This window comes from Oncorhynchus clarkii, chromosome 25 (genome assembly GCF_045791955.1).
Source record: "Oncorhynchus clarkii lewisi isolate Uvic-CL-2024 chromosome 25, UVic_Ocla_1.0, whole genome shotgun sequence".
In the NCBI taxonomy this organism is placed as follows: Eukaryota; Metazoa; Chordata; class Actinopteri; order Salmoniformes; family Salmonidae; genus Oncorhynchus; species Oncorhynchus clarkii.
The window spans coordinates 23,394,568-23,412,554 of record NC_092171.1 but is presented as its reverse complement, the minus strand read 5'-3'; the positions used below and the strand labels follow the sequence as shown (position 1 = coordinate 23,412,554).

The 17,987-nt window shown below is 47.2% G+C and overlaps 1 protein-coding gene across 18 annotated transcripts in view; it reads left to right on the top strand.

The window, feature by feature from the left end:
* Positions 1–17,987, top strand: part of LOC139384114 (bridge-like lipid transfer protein family member 1) — an 89,265-nt gene that overhangs the window by 37,066 nt on the left and 34,212 nt on the right. For 10 of the 18 annotated variants that reach the window (XM_071128773.1, XM_071128765.1, XM_071128769.1 and 7 more), the window contains exons 24-48: positions 1,740–2,047; positions 2,235–2,485; positions 2,689–2,923; positions 3,070–3,552; positions 3,719–3,992; positions 4,178–4,315; positions 7,814–7,884; positions 7,985–8,155; positions 8,388–8,508; positions 8,628–8,771; positions 8,931–9,061; positions 9,725–9,927; positions 10,112–10,309; positions 11,390–11,601; positions 11,756–12,058; positions 12,303–12,455; positions 12,609–12,855; positions 13,046–13,200; positions 13,363–13,567; positions 13,774–13,941; positions 14,073–14,263; positions 14,361–14,536; positions 16,625–17,210; positions 17,339–17,537; positions 17,657–17,923. In XM_071128773.1, coding sequence (XP_070984874.1) covers positions 1,740–2,047; positions 2,235–2,485; positions 2,689–2,923; positions 3,070–3,552; positions 3,719–3,992; positions 4,178–4,315; positions 7,814–7,884; positions 7,985–8,155; positions 8,388–8,508; positions 8,628–8,771; positions 8,931–9,061; positions 9,725–9,927; positions 10,112–10,309; positions 11,390–11,601; positions 11,756–12,058; positions 12,303–12,455; positions 12,609–12,855; positions 13,046–13,200; positions 13,363–13,567; positions 13,774–13,941; positions 14,073–14,263; positions 14,361–14,536; positions 16,625–17,210; positions 17,339–17,537; positions 17,657–17,923 — 5,590 coding nt within the window. Of the gene's footprint in view, positions 1–1,739; positions 2,048–2,234; positions 2,486–2,688; positions 2,924–3,069; positions 3,553–3,718; positions 3,993–4,177; positions 4,316–7,813; positions 7,885–7,984; positions 8,156–8,387; positions 8,509–8,627; positions 8,772–8,930; positions 9,062–9,724; positions 9,928–10,111; positions 10,310–11,389; positions 11,602–11,755; positions 12,059–12,302; positions 12,456–12,608; positions 12,856–13,045; positions 13,201–13,362; positions 13,568–13,773; positions 13,942–14,072; positions 14,264–14,360; positions 14,537–16,624; positions 17,223–17,338; positions 17,538–17,656; positions 17,924–17,987 lie in introns of all 18 variants that reach the window. The other 8 variants (XM_071128776.1, XM_071128772.1, XM_071128766.1 and 5 more) reach the window with 2 other exon arrangements.

The following is a 17,987-nucleotide window of genomic DNA, read 5'->3' as shown; positions in this document are numbered from 1 at the left end:
GCCAGAATAACAACCTATTCCTCAACGTAACCAAGACTAAGGAGATGATTGTGGACTACAGGAAAAAGAGGACCGAGCACGCCCCCATTCTCATTGACATTGGCTGTAGTGGAGCAGGTTGAGAGCTTCAAGTCCCTTGGTGTCCACATCAGCAACAAATTATCATGGTCCAAACACACCAAGACAGTCGTGAAGAGGGCACAAAAAAGCCTATTCCCCCTCAGGAAACTAAAAAGATTTGGCATGGGTCCTGAGATCCTCAAAAGGTTATTCAGCTGCAACATCGAGAGCATCTCGACTGGTTACGTCACTGCCTGGTACGGCAATTGCTCGGCCTCTGACCGCAAGGCACTACAGAGGGTAGTGCGTACGGCCCAGTACATCACTGGGGTTAAGCTGCCTGCCACCCAGGACCTCTACACCAGGCGGTGTCAGAGGAAGGCCCTAACAATTGTCAAAGACCCCAGCCACCCCAGTCATAGACTGTTCTCTCTACTACCGTATGGCAAGTCTAGGACAAAAAGGCTTCTCAACAGTTTTTACCCCCAAGCCATAAGACTCCTGAACAGGTAATCAAATGGCTACCCAGACTATTTGCATTGTGTTCCCCCCCCCCCCAACCCCTCTTTTTACGCTGCTGCTACTCTCTGTTTATCATATATGCATCGTCACTTTAACTATACATTCATGTACATACTACCTCAATTGGGCCGACCAACCAGTGCTCCCGCACATTAGCTAAACGGGCTATCTGCACTGTGTCCCGCCACCCGCCAACCCCTCTTTTACGCTACTGCTACTCTCTGTTCATCATGTATGCATAGTCACTTTAACCATAGCTACATGTACATACTACCTCAATCAGACTGACTAACCGGTGTCTGTATGTAGCTTCGCTACTTTTATAGCCTCGCTACTGTATATAGCTTGCCTTTTTACTGTTTTATTTCTGTTAATTACCTATTGTTCACCTACTACCTTTTTTGCTCTATTGGTTAGAGCCTGTAAGTAAGCATTTCACTGTAAGGTGTTACCTGTTGCATTCAGCGCACGTAACCAATAAACTTTGATTTTATTTGAGTGTTGCAGTCATTTCAGTCGCTGTAGTAGCTGACGTGTATAGTGTTGAGTCATCCGCATACATAGAAACTCTGGCTTTACTGAAAGTCAGTGGCATGTCGTTAATAAAAATTGAAAAAAGCAAGGGGCCTAAACAGCTACCCTGGGAAATTCTTGATTCTAACTGGATTATAATTGATAGGGTTCCATTAAAGAACACCCTCTGTGTTCTATTAGACAAGTAACTCTTTATCCACATTATAACAGGGGGTGTACAGCCATAACACGTACATTTTAACAGCAGCGGACTATGATCAATAATGTAAAATGCTGCACTGAAGTCTAACAAGGCAACACCCACAATCATTTTATCATCCATTTCTCTCAGCCGATCATCAGTCATTTGTGTAAGTGCTGTGCTTGTTGAGTGTCCTTCCCTATAAGCATGCTGAAATTCTGTTGTCAATTTGTTTACTGTAAAATAGCATTGTATCTGGTCAAACACGATTTTTTTCAAGATGTTTACTAAGGGTTGGTTGCCTATTTGAGCCAGTAAGGGGGCTTTACTTTTTTGTTGTTGTAGCGGAATGACTTTAGCTTCCCTCCAGGCCTGAGGGCACACGTTCTCAGGCTTGAGGACAGGAGTTGAGAAATACTGCTCCAATTCTGCCTTTACCTAGACGGGTGCCATCCGACTGGCCAACTGCAACCTGCACAACCAGGCGGTGGGAGAAGGGATCAGTGCTGTGGTGCAGGATGTCCATATCCACCAGTACATCGAACAGCAGCAGCCCCAGTCAGACGGGGTCTGGCCAGGACAGGGCTTAGGGCTGGGCCAGCCCGCTGTACTGCGGAGATCCTTCTGGTTGGAGGCTGGCTCGGTCAACTTCGCCCTGATCACAGCTGACGTGGCACTGGCTGCGGACCACCCGGCCAAGTACGAGGTGCAGAGGCAATTCCTGGAGCTCCATGATGCTCACACCAAGAGGTAGGAATGGAGGAAGGAAGGAATTAATACACTTTATTGATCCCAAAGAAATTTGGGAGAAATGGATCCCTAGAGAAAATTGGTCTTGCCGTCACCAGTAGCAATCACAGACGTAGACTAGACAGACACGCATGCATACATCAGATCAGAGACATGAGTGCTCTCTCTCGCTTTCCTTTCCTCCCAGGCTATGGTTCCTGTGGCCAGATGAGACTGGTCGCAACAAGCGCAGCAGGAACAAGTGTGGTTGCCTGGGGGGCTGTCGTTTCTACGGGGGCACCAACACGGGTCTGGACTTCTTCCATCTGGAGGAGATGACCCCCTCCTGCAGCTTGGCCTTCTCCTCCTCCAGTGTTGAGTCAGACATGTGCTACGGCCAATCACTGCTGCAGCCTGGAGAGTGGATTGTCACCAAGGAGACGGCCAAGCTGTCTAACGGTACGAGTGTTTCAATGTATTTATCAAAATAAATAAAACATTTTCACTGGGATTGGAGACTGACACGGAGGTCATATCTTGGTTCACTGTGATAGTTGTGTTAAATTATAGGGTTGCTGCTCTGTTCCATTTTAGCTTTGATCTGTTAACTGGAACACACCCAACCTACAGTACAGTGACATACTGTGTATTCCCTCTTGTAGGTAAGGGTGTGGGGGTGAAGGGAGACACCTGTACCCCCAGTCCGGCCCCTGAGCTCGGAATACGGGGCCAACACCTGAGCCTGCAGGTGCCTCTGCGCTCCCACAGTTCGGCCTCCTCTTCCGAGGAAAATAGTTGCTCCAGCGCAGCACTGCCCCTACTGGCCGGAGAGAGGGACAGCCCGTCTCCTAGCACTGAGGAACGCATGCTCCCCATGAACGGCAAGAGCACTGCAGAGTGAGTAGCAGATGAATGCAGCACGGGTGCAACATGAATACAGTGTTTACACACATTCACAATTCACCAACAGCCCATATACTAGTGAAGTAGCTGACAAAAGTGCATTATCTTGGTATTCTCAACCCCTCCTTCTCTCCTCACAGTACTCTTACAGAACTCCCTGAGGGCACCCCAGTGTCACCCAACAGTGCCCAGGAGCACTCCTCTCTCCGCTCACCCCTCAAGCGCCAGTCCTCCGTGCAATCTGGCCGGCTGGGCAGCACTAAGAGCCTGTCGGCGGCAGTCTTCACCGACAAGCCCCCACCTCCCCTTTCTGGCGTCCAGTTCAGCAGTGAGGTCTCCCGTAGCGACGAGAACGTCCTGGACTCTCCTCGCCAGCGCCGGAGCTACAGCTCCTTCCCGTTCACGCCGTCCGCAGACTCCAGCACCTTCCACCAGTATCGCTCAGCAGACTCCAGCATGTCGGTGGCAGACAGCGAGGCTTACTTTTCAGCAACAGAGGACTTTGAGCCCATCAGCAGTGCAGACGAAGGTCCAGGCACCTACCCTGGTAGGAAGAAGAAGAGGAGGCAGCAGCAGATGCAGAATCAGCCCCAGCAGCAGCCCTACCACATGGACAACTACAGGTTGGACCTGTACCTGCTAAATGACTGCCCCTCCAGTCCGACCCTTTCCCCTCTTACCTAACCTTTTTCTTTCTTAGAGAATGTGTTGTCATTTTACTTAGTAAAATAAAGGGAAACGATGCATGATTACAGTAGTTAAACCAATCTGTTGTGAATCTGATTCCAGCCGAAGTTCTATCTACCACAGTGTGGAGGGACCTCTCACCTATGTGTTGAATGGGGATCTCATCACAGAGCCCAGGCCCCTGCCCATGCCCCCCATGCTGCCCCCGCTGCCAGCCCACCCCATCCCCGGCCACCAGTCGCAGGCCTCCTTTGTATCAGCCATGGGGTTGGAGGAGGAGTGCTCGGTGGATGTGGAGAAGACTCCCGAGCCAGGCCTGGTGACTCGACAGCCCCATGTCATGGCCTGCTACCAGAGCTACCTGGCCCACTACCAGGTAAGGCTGGTACACAATAGTGTATTATCCCTGAACGAATTATTATTATATGATTTGATCAGAAAATTAAGACATGTATCGTACGGCAATGTGACACCCCTGTATGATTGTCTGTCAGGTAGAATAGGGAATTATGTCTGCTCTATTCAACCTTCTGACCGTTTATCCTTCTGAATACACCCCAGGTGTCCAACTGGTCTCAGAAGCAGCCCACCAATAAGAGGACCTCCAAGTCCTCACTGCATCGCCCCCTGGACCTGGACACACCCACCAGTGAGGAGAGCTCCGCCTCCTTCGACCAGCTCTCTGTTCCCAGCTTTAAGGTAAGAAACACACACTATATAGATCAGCGGTATTCAACTACTATTTGAGAAGGTTCGGTCAGGCAAATTTCCTAGGTTGCAAGGGTCCGGATGGATATTGTCATTTTTCGGCATAGCAACAAACCCCCACCTTCCAAAACATTTTACAACAAACTGTTCACACCCGTCTTGTTGGTAGACAAAACATTTTACAGTTTTGAAGCACATTTCCTGCAACCCTACACAGTGACTCAACATAATCATTATGGGCCCCCTTGGGGTCGAGGCCCCTGGGCACGTAATCTGGCCATGATAACAACAAGATTTAGATGGGCTAACCAGCTATCTTACCTACCTAGCTAACATGCTCTAGTTGCTCAACTGGACATTTCTGACAAGGTCTATCAGTGAATGACGTGAGGAAAACAGCCCATGCTCTACCACATTTAGAAATTCCTCCTTGTGCCTTCTACTTTTACAGCTATAAAGAGCAGTAAGTTCAAATCCTGACTGATTTCCTTAAAAACATTTTTTTTTTACATAAACACATACTACCGTTCAAAAAGTTTGGGGTCACTTAGAAATGTCCCTGTTATTGAAAGAAAAGCAAAAAAAAAATGTCCATTAAAATAACATCAAATTTATCAGAAATACAAGGTAGACATTGTAAATGTTGTAAATGAGCTGGAAACGGCAGATTTTTTTTTAAATGGAATATCTACACAGGCGTACAGAGGCCCATTATCAGCAACCATCACTCCTGTGTTCCAATGGCGCGTTGTGTTAGCTAATCCAAGTTGATCATTTTAAAAGGCGAATTGATCATTAGAAAACTCTTTGCAATTATGTTAGCACAGCTGAAAACTGTTGTACTGCTTAAAGAAGCAATAAAACTGTCCTTCTTTAGACTAGTTGTGTATCTAGAGCATCAGCATTTGTGGGTTCGATTACAAGGCTCAAAATGGCCAGAAACAAAGTCTATTCATGTTCTTAGGTTGGGGTCATTAAAACTCGTTTTTCAACCACTCCACAAATGTCTTATTAACGAACTATAGTTTTAGCAAATCGGTTAGAACATCTACTTTGTGCATGACAACTAATTTTTCCAACAATTGTTTACAGACAGATTATTTCCCTTTTTAATTCACTGTATCACAATTCCAGTGGGTCAGCAGTTTACATACACTAAGTTGACTGTGCCTTTAAACAGCTTGGAAAATTCCAGAATATTATGTCATGGCTTTAGAAGCTTCTGCGCGGCTAATTGACATAATTTGAGTCAATTGGAGGTGTACCTGTGGATGTATTTCAAGGCCTACCTTCAAACTCAGTGCCTCTTTGCTTAACATCATGGGAAAATCAAAAGAAATCAGTCAAAACTTCAGAAAAATAATTGTAGACCTCCACAAGTCTGGTTCATCCTTGGGAGCAATTTCCAAACGCCTGAAGGTACCACGTTCATCTGTACAAACAATAGTAGGCAAGTATAAACACCATGGGGCCACGCTGCCGTCATACTACTCAGGAAGGAGACACGTTCTGTCTCCTAGAGATGAACGTACTTTGGTGCTAAAAGTGCAAATCCATCCCAGAACAACAGCAAAGGACCTTGTGAAGATGCTGGAGGAAACGGGTACAAAAGTATCTATATCCACAGTAAAACTAGTCCTATATCGACATAACCTGAAAGGCCGCTCAGCAAGGAAGAAGCCACTGCTCCAGAACCACCATAAAAAAGCCAGACTACGGTTTGCAACTGCAAATGGGGACAAATATTGTACTTTTTGGAGAAATGTCCTCTGGTCTGATGAAACAAAACTAGAACTGTTTGGCCATAATGGCCATCGTTATGTTTGGAGGAAAAAGGGGGAGGCTTGCAAGCCGAAGAACACCATCCCAACCGTGAAGCACGGGGGTGGCAGCATCATGTTGTCTGGGTGCTTTGCTGCAGGAGGGACTGGTGCACTTCACAAAATAGATGGCATCATGAGGGACGAAAATTATCTGGATATATTGAAGCAACATCTCAAGACATCAGTCAGGAAGTTAAAGTTTGGTTGCAAATGGGTTTTCCAAATGGACAATGACCCCAAGCATTCTTCAAAAGTTGTGGGAAAACGGCTTAAGGACATCACAGTCAAGGTATTGGAGTGGCCATCACAAAGCCCTGACCTCAAATGTATAGAAAATGTGTGGGCAGAACTGAAAAGGCGTGTCTGAGCAAGGAGGCCTACAGACATTGTCACCAGCGAAGCACCATCACACCTCCTCAATGCTTCACGGTGGGAACCACACATGCAGAGATCATCCATTCACCTACTCTGCGTCTCACAAAGACATGGCGGTTGGAACCAAAAATCTAAAATTTGGCCTCATCAGACCAAAGGACAGATTTCCACCGGTCTAATGTCCATTGCTTGTGTTTCTTGGCCCAAGCAAGTCTCTTCTTCTTATTCGTGTCCTTTAGTAGGGGTGTCTTTTCAGAAATCTGACCATGAAGGCCTGATTCACGCAGTCTCCTCTGAACCGTTGATGTCTGTTGAACACTGAAGTATTTATTTGGGCTGCAATTTCTGAGGCTGGTAACTCTGATAAACTTAACCTCTGCAGAAGAGGTAACTCTGGGTCTTCCTTTCCTGTGGCGGTCCTCATGAGAACCAGTTTCTTCGTAGCGCTTGATGGTTTTTGCGACTGCATTTGAAGAAACTTTCAAAGTTCTTGATATTTTCCGTATTGACTGACCATGTCTTAAAGTAATGATGGACTGTTGTTTCTCTTTGCTTATTTGAGTTGTTCTTGCCCTAATATGGACTTAGTCTTTTACCAAATAGGGCTACCATGTCACAACACAACTGATTGGCTCAAACGCATTAAGAAGGAAAGAAATTACACAAATGAACTTTTAACAAGGCACACCTGTTAATTGAAATGTATTCCATGCGCCGGAGGAAACACCGTGCACCTGGCCACCTTGGCTAGCGTACACTGCGCCCAGCCCGCCACAGGAGTCGCTGGTGCGCGATGAGACAAGGACACCCCTACCGACCAAGCCCTCCCTAACCCGGGCGACGCTAGGCCAATTGTGCGTCGCCCCACGGACCTCCCGGTCGCGGCCGGTTACGACAGAGCCTGGGCGCGAACCCAGGACTCTGATGGCACAGCTGGCGCTGCAGTACAGCGCCCTTAACCACTGCGCCACCCGGGAGGCCTTATTTTTTTTTTCTGCATGATTCCGTAGGTGTTATTTCATAGTTTTGATGTCTTCACTATTATTCAACAATGTAGTAGATAGTAAAATAATAAAAATCCTTGAATGAGTAGGTGTGTCCAAACTTTTGACTTGTACTGTATAAATCGACCTGCGGTATGTATTGATCCTGTTCTGTGTCCGGATCCGGACTGTAGTCTGTCTGAGTATGGCAGATTTCATAGACTGTGAATGTGTTTTTGTGTGTTACTGTATGTGTTTGTTCATCCATGGTGTACCCTAAATTCATAACCCTTCATCTTATGTTGTAGGTGGTGAAACAAGGCCTCTCTGCCAGCTCTCTACTTGACAGAGGCCTTTCGTTGATGGGAGACACAAACAAGTATTTAGAATTTATGTTGCTTAACTTGGATCTCTATGGTCTGCTCGACATGTGTTTCACACACACATCTGTAACTGCATCTCTCGCTATGTGACTTTAGCCAACCCTACACACCTCTGGATAAGAAGGCTATGGAGAACACAGACGACACCACCACTGAGGACTGGACCATGGAGCAGCCCCTCTCCCAGACCAGAACCACCGCCATCGTGGAGGTGAAGGGGGCCATCAATGTGGTGCTTACCCCTCTGGTGGCTGAAGCTCTGGACAGGTAACAGCTACTGGGTTAATACAAAATGCTAGTATGCCATAGCCACCAAAGGCTTTTGTGGAAATACCATTATAGGTAATGTTATAGAACAGCTCCTTGTAGAAAATACTGACCATATTAGCTTTCCATCTGCAATCAGTGTCTCCCCACTGCAACTGTGCCCAACCACTCTCCTTGGCATATTGCAGGAATAGTATATTGCTCAAGACAGTGACAATGTATGTTCTTTCAGATACATTGAGTCCATGGTCCACTACGTCAGTGTCCGTCACCCTGCAGCCATTCTGGATGACCTGCATGGGAAGGTCCTCAATGAAGCCTATCAGATCAGCAAGTCCACAGTAACTGAATCCGTAGGTGAACCTCACCAATCGGCAAATCTGTCCAAAAGTAGCGCTATAAAGAGAATAGAGTGCGATTTTTAGATGAACCCTAAGTTTGTCTTGTTTTGACATTTTTTCCCCCTCTATAGAGCTCAGCCAAGCAGGAGAACAAGCTATCAAAGACGGAGGGTACCACAGGCTCCCTCAGCACTCCCCATGTCCAAACGGACCTGACGGTCAAACCAGACAACGTGAAGATCAAGGGCCTGCAAGCTAACGTGTCAATTCCCAAGGTAGGAATTGTCATTGTGCCAAGAAAATTGTATTGGGCTTAAACAGAGTTCGCACTAATTTGAAGTGAACTTATCAGGAGTCGACAGCAGTCCGATGCTGACCTCCTTTCCTGAGTTGATTTTCAAAAGTCCAACACATCTTTGTCTCTGACTGTACAGGTGAACCTGTGTCTGCTCCAGGCCTCGGTAGAAGAGTGTTCTCCCTCCAACTCCAGTAAGAGCCACATCACACACGTCTCCCTGGTTGCTCTGTGCTTCGACAGGATCGCCACACAGTTTCGCATGAACAGGTAATCTCACTTCCACCAGCTTGCACGGGTCTCTTTACGACACACACACACACACACACAGTTACACCGCACCTGCAGGCGGCAGGTAGTCGTCATGGGTCCGTAACTGAAAGGTTGCAAGTTCGAATCCCTGAGCTAAAAAATCTCTGTGCCTTTAAGCAAGGTACTTGAACCTAGTTATAAACTGGGTGGTTCGATCCCTGAATGTTGATTGGCTGACAGCCACGGTATATCAGACCATATACCACAGGTATGACAAATAATTTATTTTTACTGCTCTAATTACGTTGGTAACCAGTTTATAATAGCAATAAGGCACCTCAGTGGTTTGTGATATATGGCCAATATACCACGGCTAAGGCCTTTGTCCAGACACTTTGTCCAGACACACTTTGTCCACACGACGCATGGCGTCGTGCCTAAGAACAGCCCTTAGCTGTGGTATATTGGCCATATATCACACCCCCTCTGCTTTATTGCTTAATTGCTCCAGGGTCGCTGTTGATAATGGCAGACCCTGGCCGTCACCCCACTCCAATGGTGTCTTAGGGGGAGTTAGGATATTATTTTTTTTTAACAATGAAATAGGACAAATATAAGCACCCACCAAATGATTATTACTATTCTTATTACACGTGCGTACCCTACTGTCGGTCTTCATAGGGGCATAGTGGAGGAGACGCCCAACACAGCAGAGCATGGCCGTCCCTCCGTCAACTTGGAAAAGTACGCATCGGCCACCAAGATGCAGCCACAGTCCTCAGGCTCATTGCGCTCCAACGCTGGCATCGAGAAGGGCAAGGAGATCGCTGCCAAGCTTAACATCCACCGCATCCACAGCCAACTACGAGGCCTGGATTCCACAGGTAAGAATTTGCTATTTTCAATGTTATGCTCTACAGCTCTTTTTTTTTTCTTCATGTGCTAGGCTGGAACACCATCCTTCACACCCAGCAGGCTATCCATGACTGGAGTTGGAGACCCCTGCCCTAATAAAATATTACGTGTTAGACAGTTGTGACCTGTCCTTTTTCCTGTCCTGTGGTTTAGACATAGGAACATGTGCAATCACGGCCATCCCCTTTGAGAAGTCCAAAGTACTGTTCAGCCTGGAGGAAATGGATGAGTTTTCCCTGGTGGATGAGACGGAGAACCAGGTGGCTGCAGACCTGGCCCGGACCGGCGCATCCTTGGAGAAGTGGGGCTGGATCATGTTTGAGTGCGGCATCGAGAACCTTACTGTCAAAGGTAATGTGTCATTGCCAAATATATGTACACTTGCCTACATACAATACCCCATAATGTCAGTGGAATTATGTGTTTAGAAATGTTTACAAATAAATTAAAAGCTAAAAGTATTCAACCCCTTTGTTTTGTCAAGCCTAAATAAGTTCAGGAGTAAAATAGTGCTTAACCCTTTGAGCATGTTGAAGTTCTTAGTTACACTTTGGGTGGTGTATCAATACAGACAGTCACTGCAAAGATACAGACGTCCTTCCTAACTCAGTTGCCAGAGAGGAAGGAAACCGTTCCGGGATTTCACCATGAGGCCAGTGGTGGCTTTAAAACAGTTAGAGTTGAAAGGCTGTGAACAACATTGTAGTTACTCCACAATACTAACCTAATTAACAGAGTGAAAAGAAGGAAGCCTGTACAGAATAAAAGTATTCCAAAATGTGCATCTTGTTTGCAACAAGGCACTAAAGTAGTACTGCAATTCACTTTTTGTCCTCAATACAAACTCTTATGTTTGGGGCAAATACAACACATTACTGAGATCCATTATTTTCAAGCATAGTGCTGACTGCATCATGTTAACAAGAAGACAGTGAATGTTCCTGAGTGGCCGAGTTACAGTTCTGACCTAAATCTACTTGAAAGAGACCTGAATAGTCTGGCAATGATCAACAATCAATTTTTACAGAGCTTGAAGACTTTTGAAAATAATAATGAGAAGATGTTGCACAATCCAGCTGTAATCACTGCCAAAGGTGCTTCTACAAATTATTGACTCAGGGGTGTGAATACTTATGTAAATGAGATATTTCTGTATTTAATTTTCAAAAAATGTGCCAACATTTATACAAACATGTTTTCACATTGTCATTTTGGGGTATTGTGTGTAGATGGGTGAGAATAATTTTTTAATTCAGGCTGTAACACAACTAAATGTGAACTAAGTCGAGGGGTATGAATACTTTCTGAAGACACCAATAGACATTGGCATTTAGATTCACTTTGAATGAACTTAATTTGAAGTTATTAAATTGATGTTATTAACCCCATCACTGAACACTGTTGCCTGATTGTGTGCCTGTCTGTGTGCAGGTGGGCGTCAGTCGGGTGCAGTGCTGTACAGTGCGTTTGGCATCATGGGACAGTCTGGTACGGGCGTGAAGACTGGCATGTCCAAATCTAATGGCTCAACGTGTTCTCAGACGGGCAGCGGCTACAGCACCGATGTATCTGATGACAATCTGCCTAACGACGCGACAAGACCAAACTCTGATGCCAACAGAAACTCAGACTCTGACGATCAGGTAACTTATCACTGTCCGTCACTTTGAACTGTTGTACAAGTACTTGATACAACCTCGTTTCAGTAACAGAAAGCATTCACAAAAAATATATAGACTTGCTTCTTTCTTGCTCCTGTTCTCTCATTGGCTTATGCTGTGTGGATTGCTCTTGCAGGATGAAGGGGTGGAGTCTGACGACCTGAAGAAGGACCTCCTCCTCATGCCCCCGCCCCCTGACTCCAGTAGCATGAAGCTCACCATCAAGGAGATTTGGTTCAGCTTCGCTGCCCCCACCAACGTACGCTCTCCCTCACAGGCCATCTCCAGGCAGCTGAATCTCCTAAGCACAGCGACGCCAGCGATTGGCGCCTGGTTGGTCCCCATCGACCAGCTCAAGTCTTCTCTGCGTAAGCTTGACATGGAGGGCACTTTGAGAGTGTGTGCTGTCATGGGCTGCATCATGACTGAAGCCTTGGAGGTCAGTACTGCACAGATTGAGGGTTCCAATGCCTTTTATCAATTTAATTGTCCTATATTTTGTATATACTGTATGGTGATTGTGTATATTCCTCTGGCTATATTTTGTCTGTATATTTTGTCTATTGCTGTCAGCACCATTTCACAAGGTCAAATGGAGGGTACATGTAAATGTCCTTGGCAAATAACGGTGATTCTTATTCTATATGAGACACATTTCCTTTTCTTTCCCTTGTTCTGTACAGAAAAAGAGTATCCACATCCCCTTTCGGAGCAAGTACAACAGGGTGACCAAGCGAGCACGCTACCTCCACGAGAACCCCTCCTGTCTGCTGTGTAACATCCTGCATCGCTACCTACAGCAGGCTGACTACACTGTGATAGAGGAAGCCACCATGGTGAGATGTGTGTTTAGAGGCTTGAGAACTTCAGTCTGGACCATGATTGACTGAATAATGTGTGCTAGTGCTGGGATGGAAATAGTTCTTATGGATCTACCTTAACTTACCTCCTAATTAACTATTAAACCCATCTGATCTTGTCCTCACTAGAATGACGGGCTGCCTGCCCTGGTGACCCTGAAGAAGGGGCTGGTGGCTCTGGCCCGGCAGTGGATGAAGTTTATTGTGGTGACCCAGGGCTTCAAGGCTATCGGCCTGATGAGGCCCAACCAGCTGCCCAAACCCAAGGAGACCCCCCAGCAGCAGACCTTCCAGGATCAGAGCCAGGGCCTGGACAACGGAGCTGCGCTGCAGAGTGACACCAGTGCTGATGGGGCTGAGTTTGAGTTTGACGCAGGTAGGAACGTATGTTTTTTTTTTTTTGGACGATGACATTTCTGGTAAATGAATACATGACAGATATACTTTTTTTAAACCAATTGTATTGAAAAGTCCCCCCACGTGTTAATGAATTTGATAATGATTATAATGATGACGGTAATAATGCATGCAGTATGTTGGTTCAATGGGTTGTAACTGCTGTCCAGCCACAGTGAGTGAACACACCATGCTGCTAGAGGGAGCATGCAGCCGCCCCCTGCCCACAGGAGACAAATCTGGACCAGTTAGCGGGGTGGAGATCATGAGGAAGCTCTCCAAGTCCCACACACACAGTGAATCTGCCCTCAAAATAAAGGTAAAGGTATGTCTATCCACCCGTCTGTCTGCATTGTCTACTTTAACTTTGTACCATTATAATTAATTATATGGGTGGACAGGGGCGACAGGGCGGTACCACTTTTCATTAGTATACCATAGGAATGCATTTGTTTTCACACTAATGATATTGGTGTATGTTCTTCAGGGTTCCCACCCATACCAGTCCCTCAGCTACACCAGCGGGGACACAGCGGCTGACTCTCCTGCCCATGTGAGTCGTGTGGGCATGACTGCCAAGGACAGTCCCCGTAAGGAGAGTCTGCTGAGCTACCTGACAGGCAGCTTCCCCAGCCTGCACAACCTGCTGGAGGGCACACCCCAGAGGAATGAAACCACCACCAAAAGCACAGGTATGCTCACATTATCCTGGTTCTGACTTGGTTTGTGTTCCAATTCCATACCCTCATTCCCGAAAGTGTGAACATTCTCCTAAAGCATGGGTTATAGGGAATTTCCACCGTATTTTTATAGTACTTTGATTCCTTTTAAAACTATCGTGATAGAGAATTGGTATAGAATTGGACTGCAACATGACATTGTTTGCTCCCCCCTTTAGGTAACAGTGTGGGCCCAGATGTGGTGACGGAACACCCCCTGCTGTCTGAGCCCTCCTCCGTCAGCTTCTACAACTGGATGTCCAACGCTGTGGGCAACCGGGGCGGAGGGAATGCTGTACCCCAGGAGTCCCCGGTCAACCGCTCCCAGCACAATATCCTGCAGACAGGTAGGGGGGATGTTGTGAGAATATTCTGGGAATGTTGGGGGAAATGTTGGTGATGTAACCAACCCTGATTGCTCACAGTAAAATAATTTTAAAAATAAGGTCACCCTAAGTGTCTTTCTGTTGCTCCTCAGGCATCACCTGTAACCTCCACACCATCCCATCAGCGTCAGACTTCAACACGGTGCTGTCCAGCGACCAGAACACTCTTGATGGAACACAGTCTCAGCACTCTCAGCACAGCACCAGCCAAGATGACATAATGATGGCCGACATTGAGGAGGGCAACCAGTGTCCCGCCGCCGTTCAGCTAGCAGACGCCCAGGTGAGTGAGTGAGTGAGTGAGTGAGTGAGTGAGTGAGTGAGTGAGTGAGTGAGTTATAATTCTGATGATTCTCTCTCCCCTCCTTCACAACACACAGGTTGTGTTCAAGCCTCTACTGAGTCACACAGGGATCCAGGCCCAGGACACCACTCCTCTCAGCTACAAGATGTACTTCGGGGAGCACCTCTCCTTCTCTGGCACTTTGGAGTGTCTCAGAGCAGACATTGTGGACTCTGACACATCCAAAGAGCGGAAAAATAAACGGTTGAAAAGGTAAATAAACCAAGTATCTAATGTAAATCATGTTTAGCGAGTCCCAATAGTCTTAAAGGTGCAATCTCTAAGACCTGGTTGCCCAGCTGGTTGCCCTCGGGATGAATTTGGCCCAGGGGTGGTTTTATTTGGCCACCAAGTTTTTTGAGCAAAAAATATATATACAGTGCATTTGGAAAGTTTTCAGACCCCTCGACTTTTTCCACATTTTGTTACGTTAGTCTTATTCTAAAATCCATATACATTTTCACACAGTACCCCATAATGACAAGGCAAAAACAGGTTTTTAGACATTTTTGCAAATACATTAAAACATTTTAAACAGAGGTACCTTATTTACATAAGTATTCAGACCCTTTGCAATGTGACTTGAAATTGAGCTCAGGTGCATCCCGTTTCCATTGATCATCATGGAGATGTTTCTACAACTTGATTGGAGTCCACCTGTGGTAAATTCAATTCATTGGACATGATTTAGAAATGTGCACACCTGTCTAGATAAGGTCTTACAGTTGACAGTCCATGTCAGAGCAAAAACCAATCCATGAGGTAGAAGGAATTGTCCGATTGTGTCAAGCAACAGATCTGGGGAATGGTACCAAAAACATTCTGCAGCATTGAAGATCCCCAAGAATACAGTGGCCTCCATCATTTTTAAATGAACATTTGGAACCACCAAGACTCCTAGACTTCCTAGAGCTGACTGCCCAGCCAAACTGAGCAATTGGGGGAGAAGCGCCTTGGTCAGTGAGGTGACCAAGGACCCGATGGTCACTCTGACAGAGCTTCAGAGTTCCTCTGTATTGGTAGGAGAACCTTCCAGAAGGACAACCATCTCTGCAGCACTCCACCAATCAGGTTTTTATGGTAGAGTGGCCAAACGGAAGCTTTGGCCACTCTACCACCCGCTTTGAGTTTGCCAAAAGGCAGAAACAATATTCTCTGGTCTGATGAAACCAAGGTTGAACTCTTTGTCCTTAATGCCAAGCGTCACATCTGGAGGAATCCTGGCACCAATCCCTATGGTGAAGCATGGTGGTGGCAGCATGATGTGTGTAAGTATTTCAGCGGCAGGGACCGGATGACTAGTCATGATCGAGGGAAAGATGATCAGAGCAAAGTACAGACCTGCTTCAGAGCGCTCAGGACCTTAGACTGGGTCAAAGGTTCACCATCCAACAGGGCAGCAATCCTAAGCACACAGCCAAGACAACGAAAGAGGGGCTTCGGGACAAGTCTCTGAATGTCTTTGAGTGGCCCGGACTTGAACCCGATCGAACATCTCTGGAGTGACCTGAAAATAGCTGTGCAGCGATGCTCCCCATCCAACCTGACAGAACTTGACAGGATATGCAGAGAAGAATGGGAGAAACTCCCCAAAAACAGGTTTGCCAAGCTTATAGCATCATACCCAAGAAGACTCGAGGCTGTTATCGCTGCCAAGATGCTTCAAGAAAGTACTGAGTAAGGGGTCTTTTTTTTTTTTTGCATAATAGAGAGACTTGATCGAATACAAATAATTTATAATAATTGGCTTTTCTGCCAACTGAGGTTCTCAAGGCACTTTACATACTGTAGTAGGGGGAAACTGACTTCATCCACCATCAATGTGTAGCACCCACCTCAGTGATGCACGGCAACCATTTTTGTACCAGACCGCTCATCACATCAGCTAGAGAGGTGAGGAGGGATATATGCCCGTTAGAGGGATGATTAGGTGGCCATGATGAAATGTGTCCAGGTTGGGAATTTAGCCATGACACCGGGGTGAACACCCTTACTCTTCCAATAAGCCATGGGATTTTGAATGACCACAGAGTCAGGACACCCATTTTAACATCTCATCCAAAAGACTGCACCCTACGCTGGGCAATGTCCCCATATGTAATCAATGTTTTGTAATGATTATGTTTTAGACAAATAGTATACATTTTTGTGCTTATTGCAGTCAATTTGCAGTCTAAAAATGTCTTTTTTAGTATGTTCTGACAAAAGAAAAACTTGGCCCGTGGCTGAATCTCGTTAATGATCCCTGCTCTAAGATATCCTGCCATGTAAAGGTAATCTTCTCTCTCTCTCCCTCTCCAGACAGGGCATGCCAAACCTCCCTCTGCTGGAGTTCAAGCCTGCCCTGCTGATCGAGACGTTCAGCCTGAACGCTGTGGTGATGGAGAAGTCTACCAGCACTGGCCCGCCAAACTCCACGGCTGCCGCCGCTCCCCTCGCCTTTCACGACCTGAATCGTCGCCACTACAACACCTTCCACTGCGACTTCACCATCGCCTGCCAGGCCATCAGCCAGCGTGTGGACATGGCCCTGGTGCGCCTCATCCACCAGTTCAGCACCATGGTGGACGACATCAAGGCCACACAGACAGACATCAAGCTGAGTCGCTACACCGCCGGCTCTGCCTCCCCCACACCCACCTTTAAGGTGCGGCCCTACCGCCACTTCCGCTCCTCTGACTTTAGCCGCAGCTCGCGGGGAAGCGTCAACGGAGCCGGGCGGAGTGGGGTTGGCGGCGGCGGGAACACTGCTCAGAAGAGCAAGCGGGGGGGAGGTGGAGGGGGGGGTCAACTGCCCAACGGCCCCCAGTCAGGACTGGACACGCTGGGCAGGAGGGAGCCCCGGGGACGCAACACGCTTGGTCGCTCGGAGCGCCGTACCTCCAAGGTACACCAACCAGTATGTATCTTTATTTCACAATAATCATATAGACTATATTTCTAAGTGACCTATCAAATGATGTATGCTCTGTTTTAATTGGGATCTAATAAATTCAATCAATCCAATTGATCAAGGTGTCGCGGAAGGGCTCTCGGGATGTGGCGGACCACATGACCATCCAGATGGACGACTCAGACTCCATCACAGTGTCAGAGCAGAGCGAGCCCTCTGCAGAGTGCTGGCAGAACATGTACAAGCTGCTCAACTTTTACTCCCTCATCTCCGACCCCACCGGTATCCTGGAGAAGAGCTCCCCTGAGAACTGCCTCTCGGGTAAGGCTCTCTCTCTCCCTCCACTTAGCCACTTCTAGCCCCTACCCCCTAGGCTCTTAAGAAAGCCTCACACTCATCGTTCAATCATTTTGTGTGTGTGCGTTATGTGTGCTGTACAGACGGTGGCCGCAGCCCCTCGGAGCCCCTGTGCAGGGTGATGTTTGAGAACGAGCAGCAGGACCCCACCAACAAGCCTCCGGCCGGGCTCGGAGCAGGGGGCCGACGGCGTAGCTTGGTGAGCTGTGAGCCACAGCACGTCACCCTCATCGTGTTTGGCATCGGCGTTGTGAACCGCACCCACCTGGAGGCAGACATCGGGGGCCTGACCATGGAGGCAGAGCTAAAGAAGATCCACGGCAGCTTCACACTTAAGGAGAAGATGAAGGGTGAGGCTCTTAGCTCTTGGGTTATGTCACTAGTTCAATACACCGCCTCTTTGTATTACGTTAT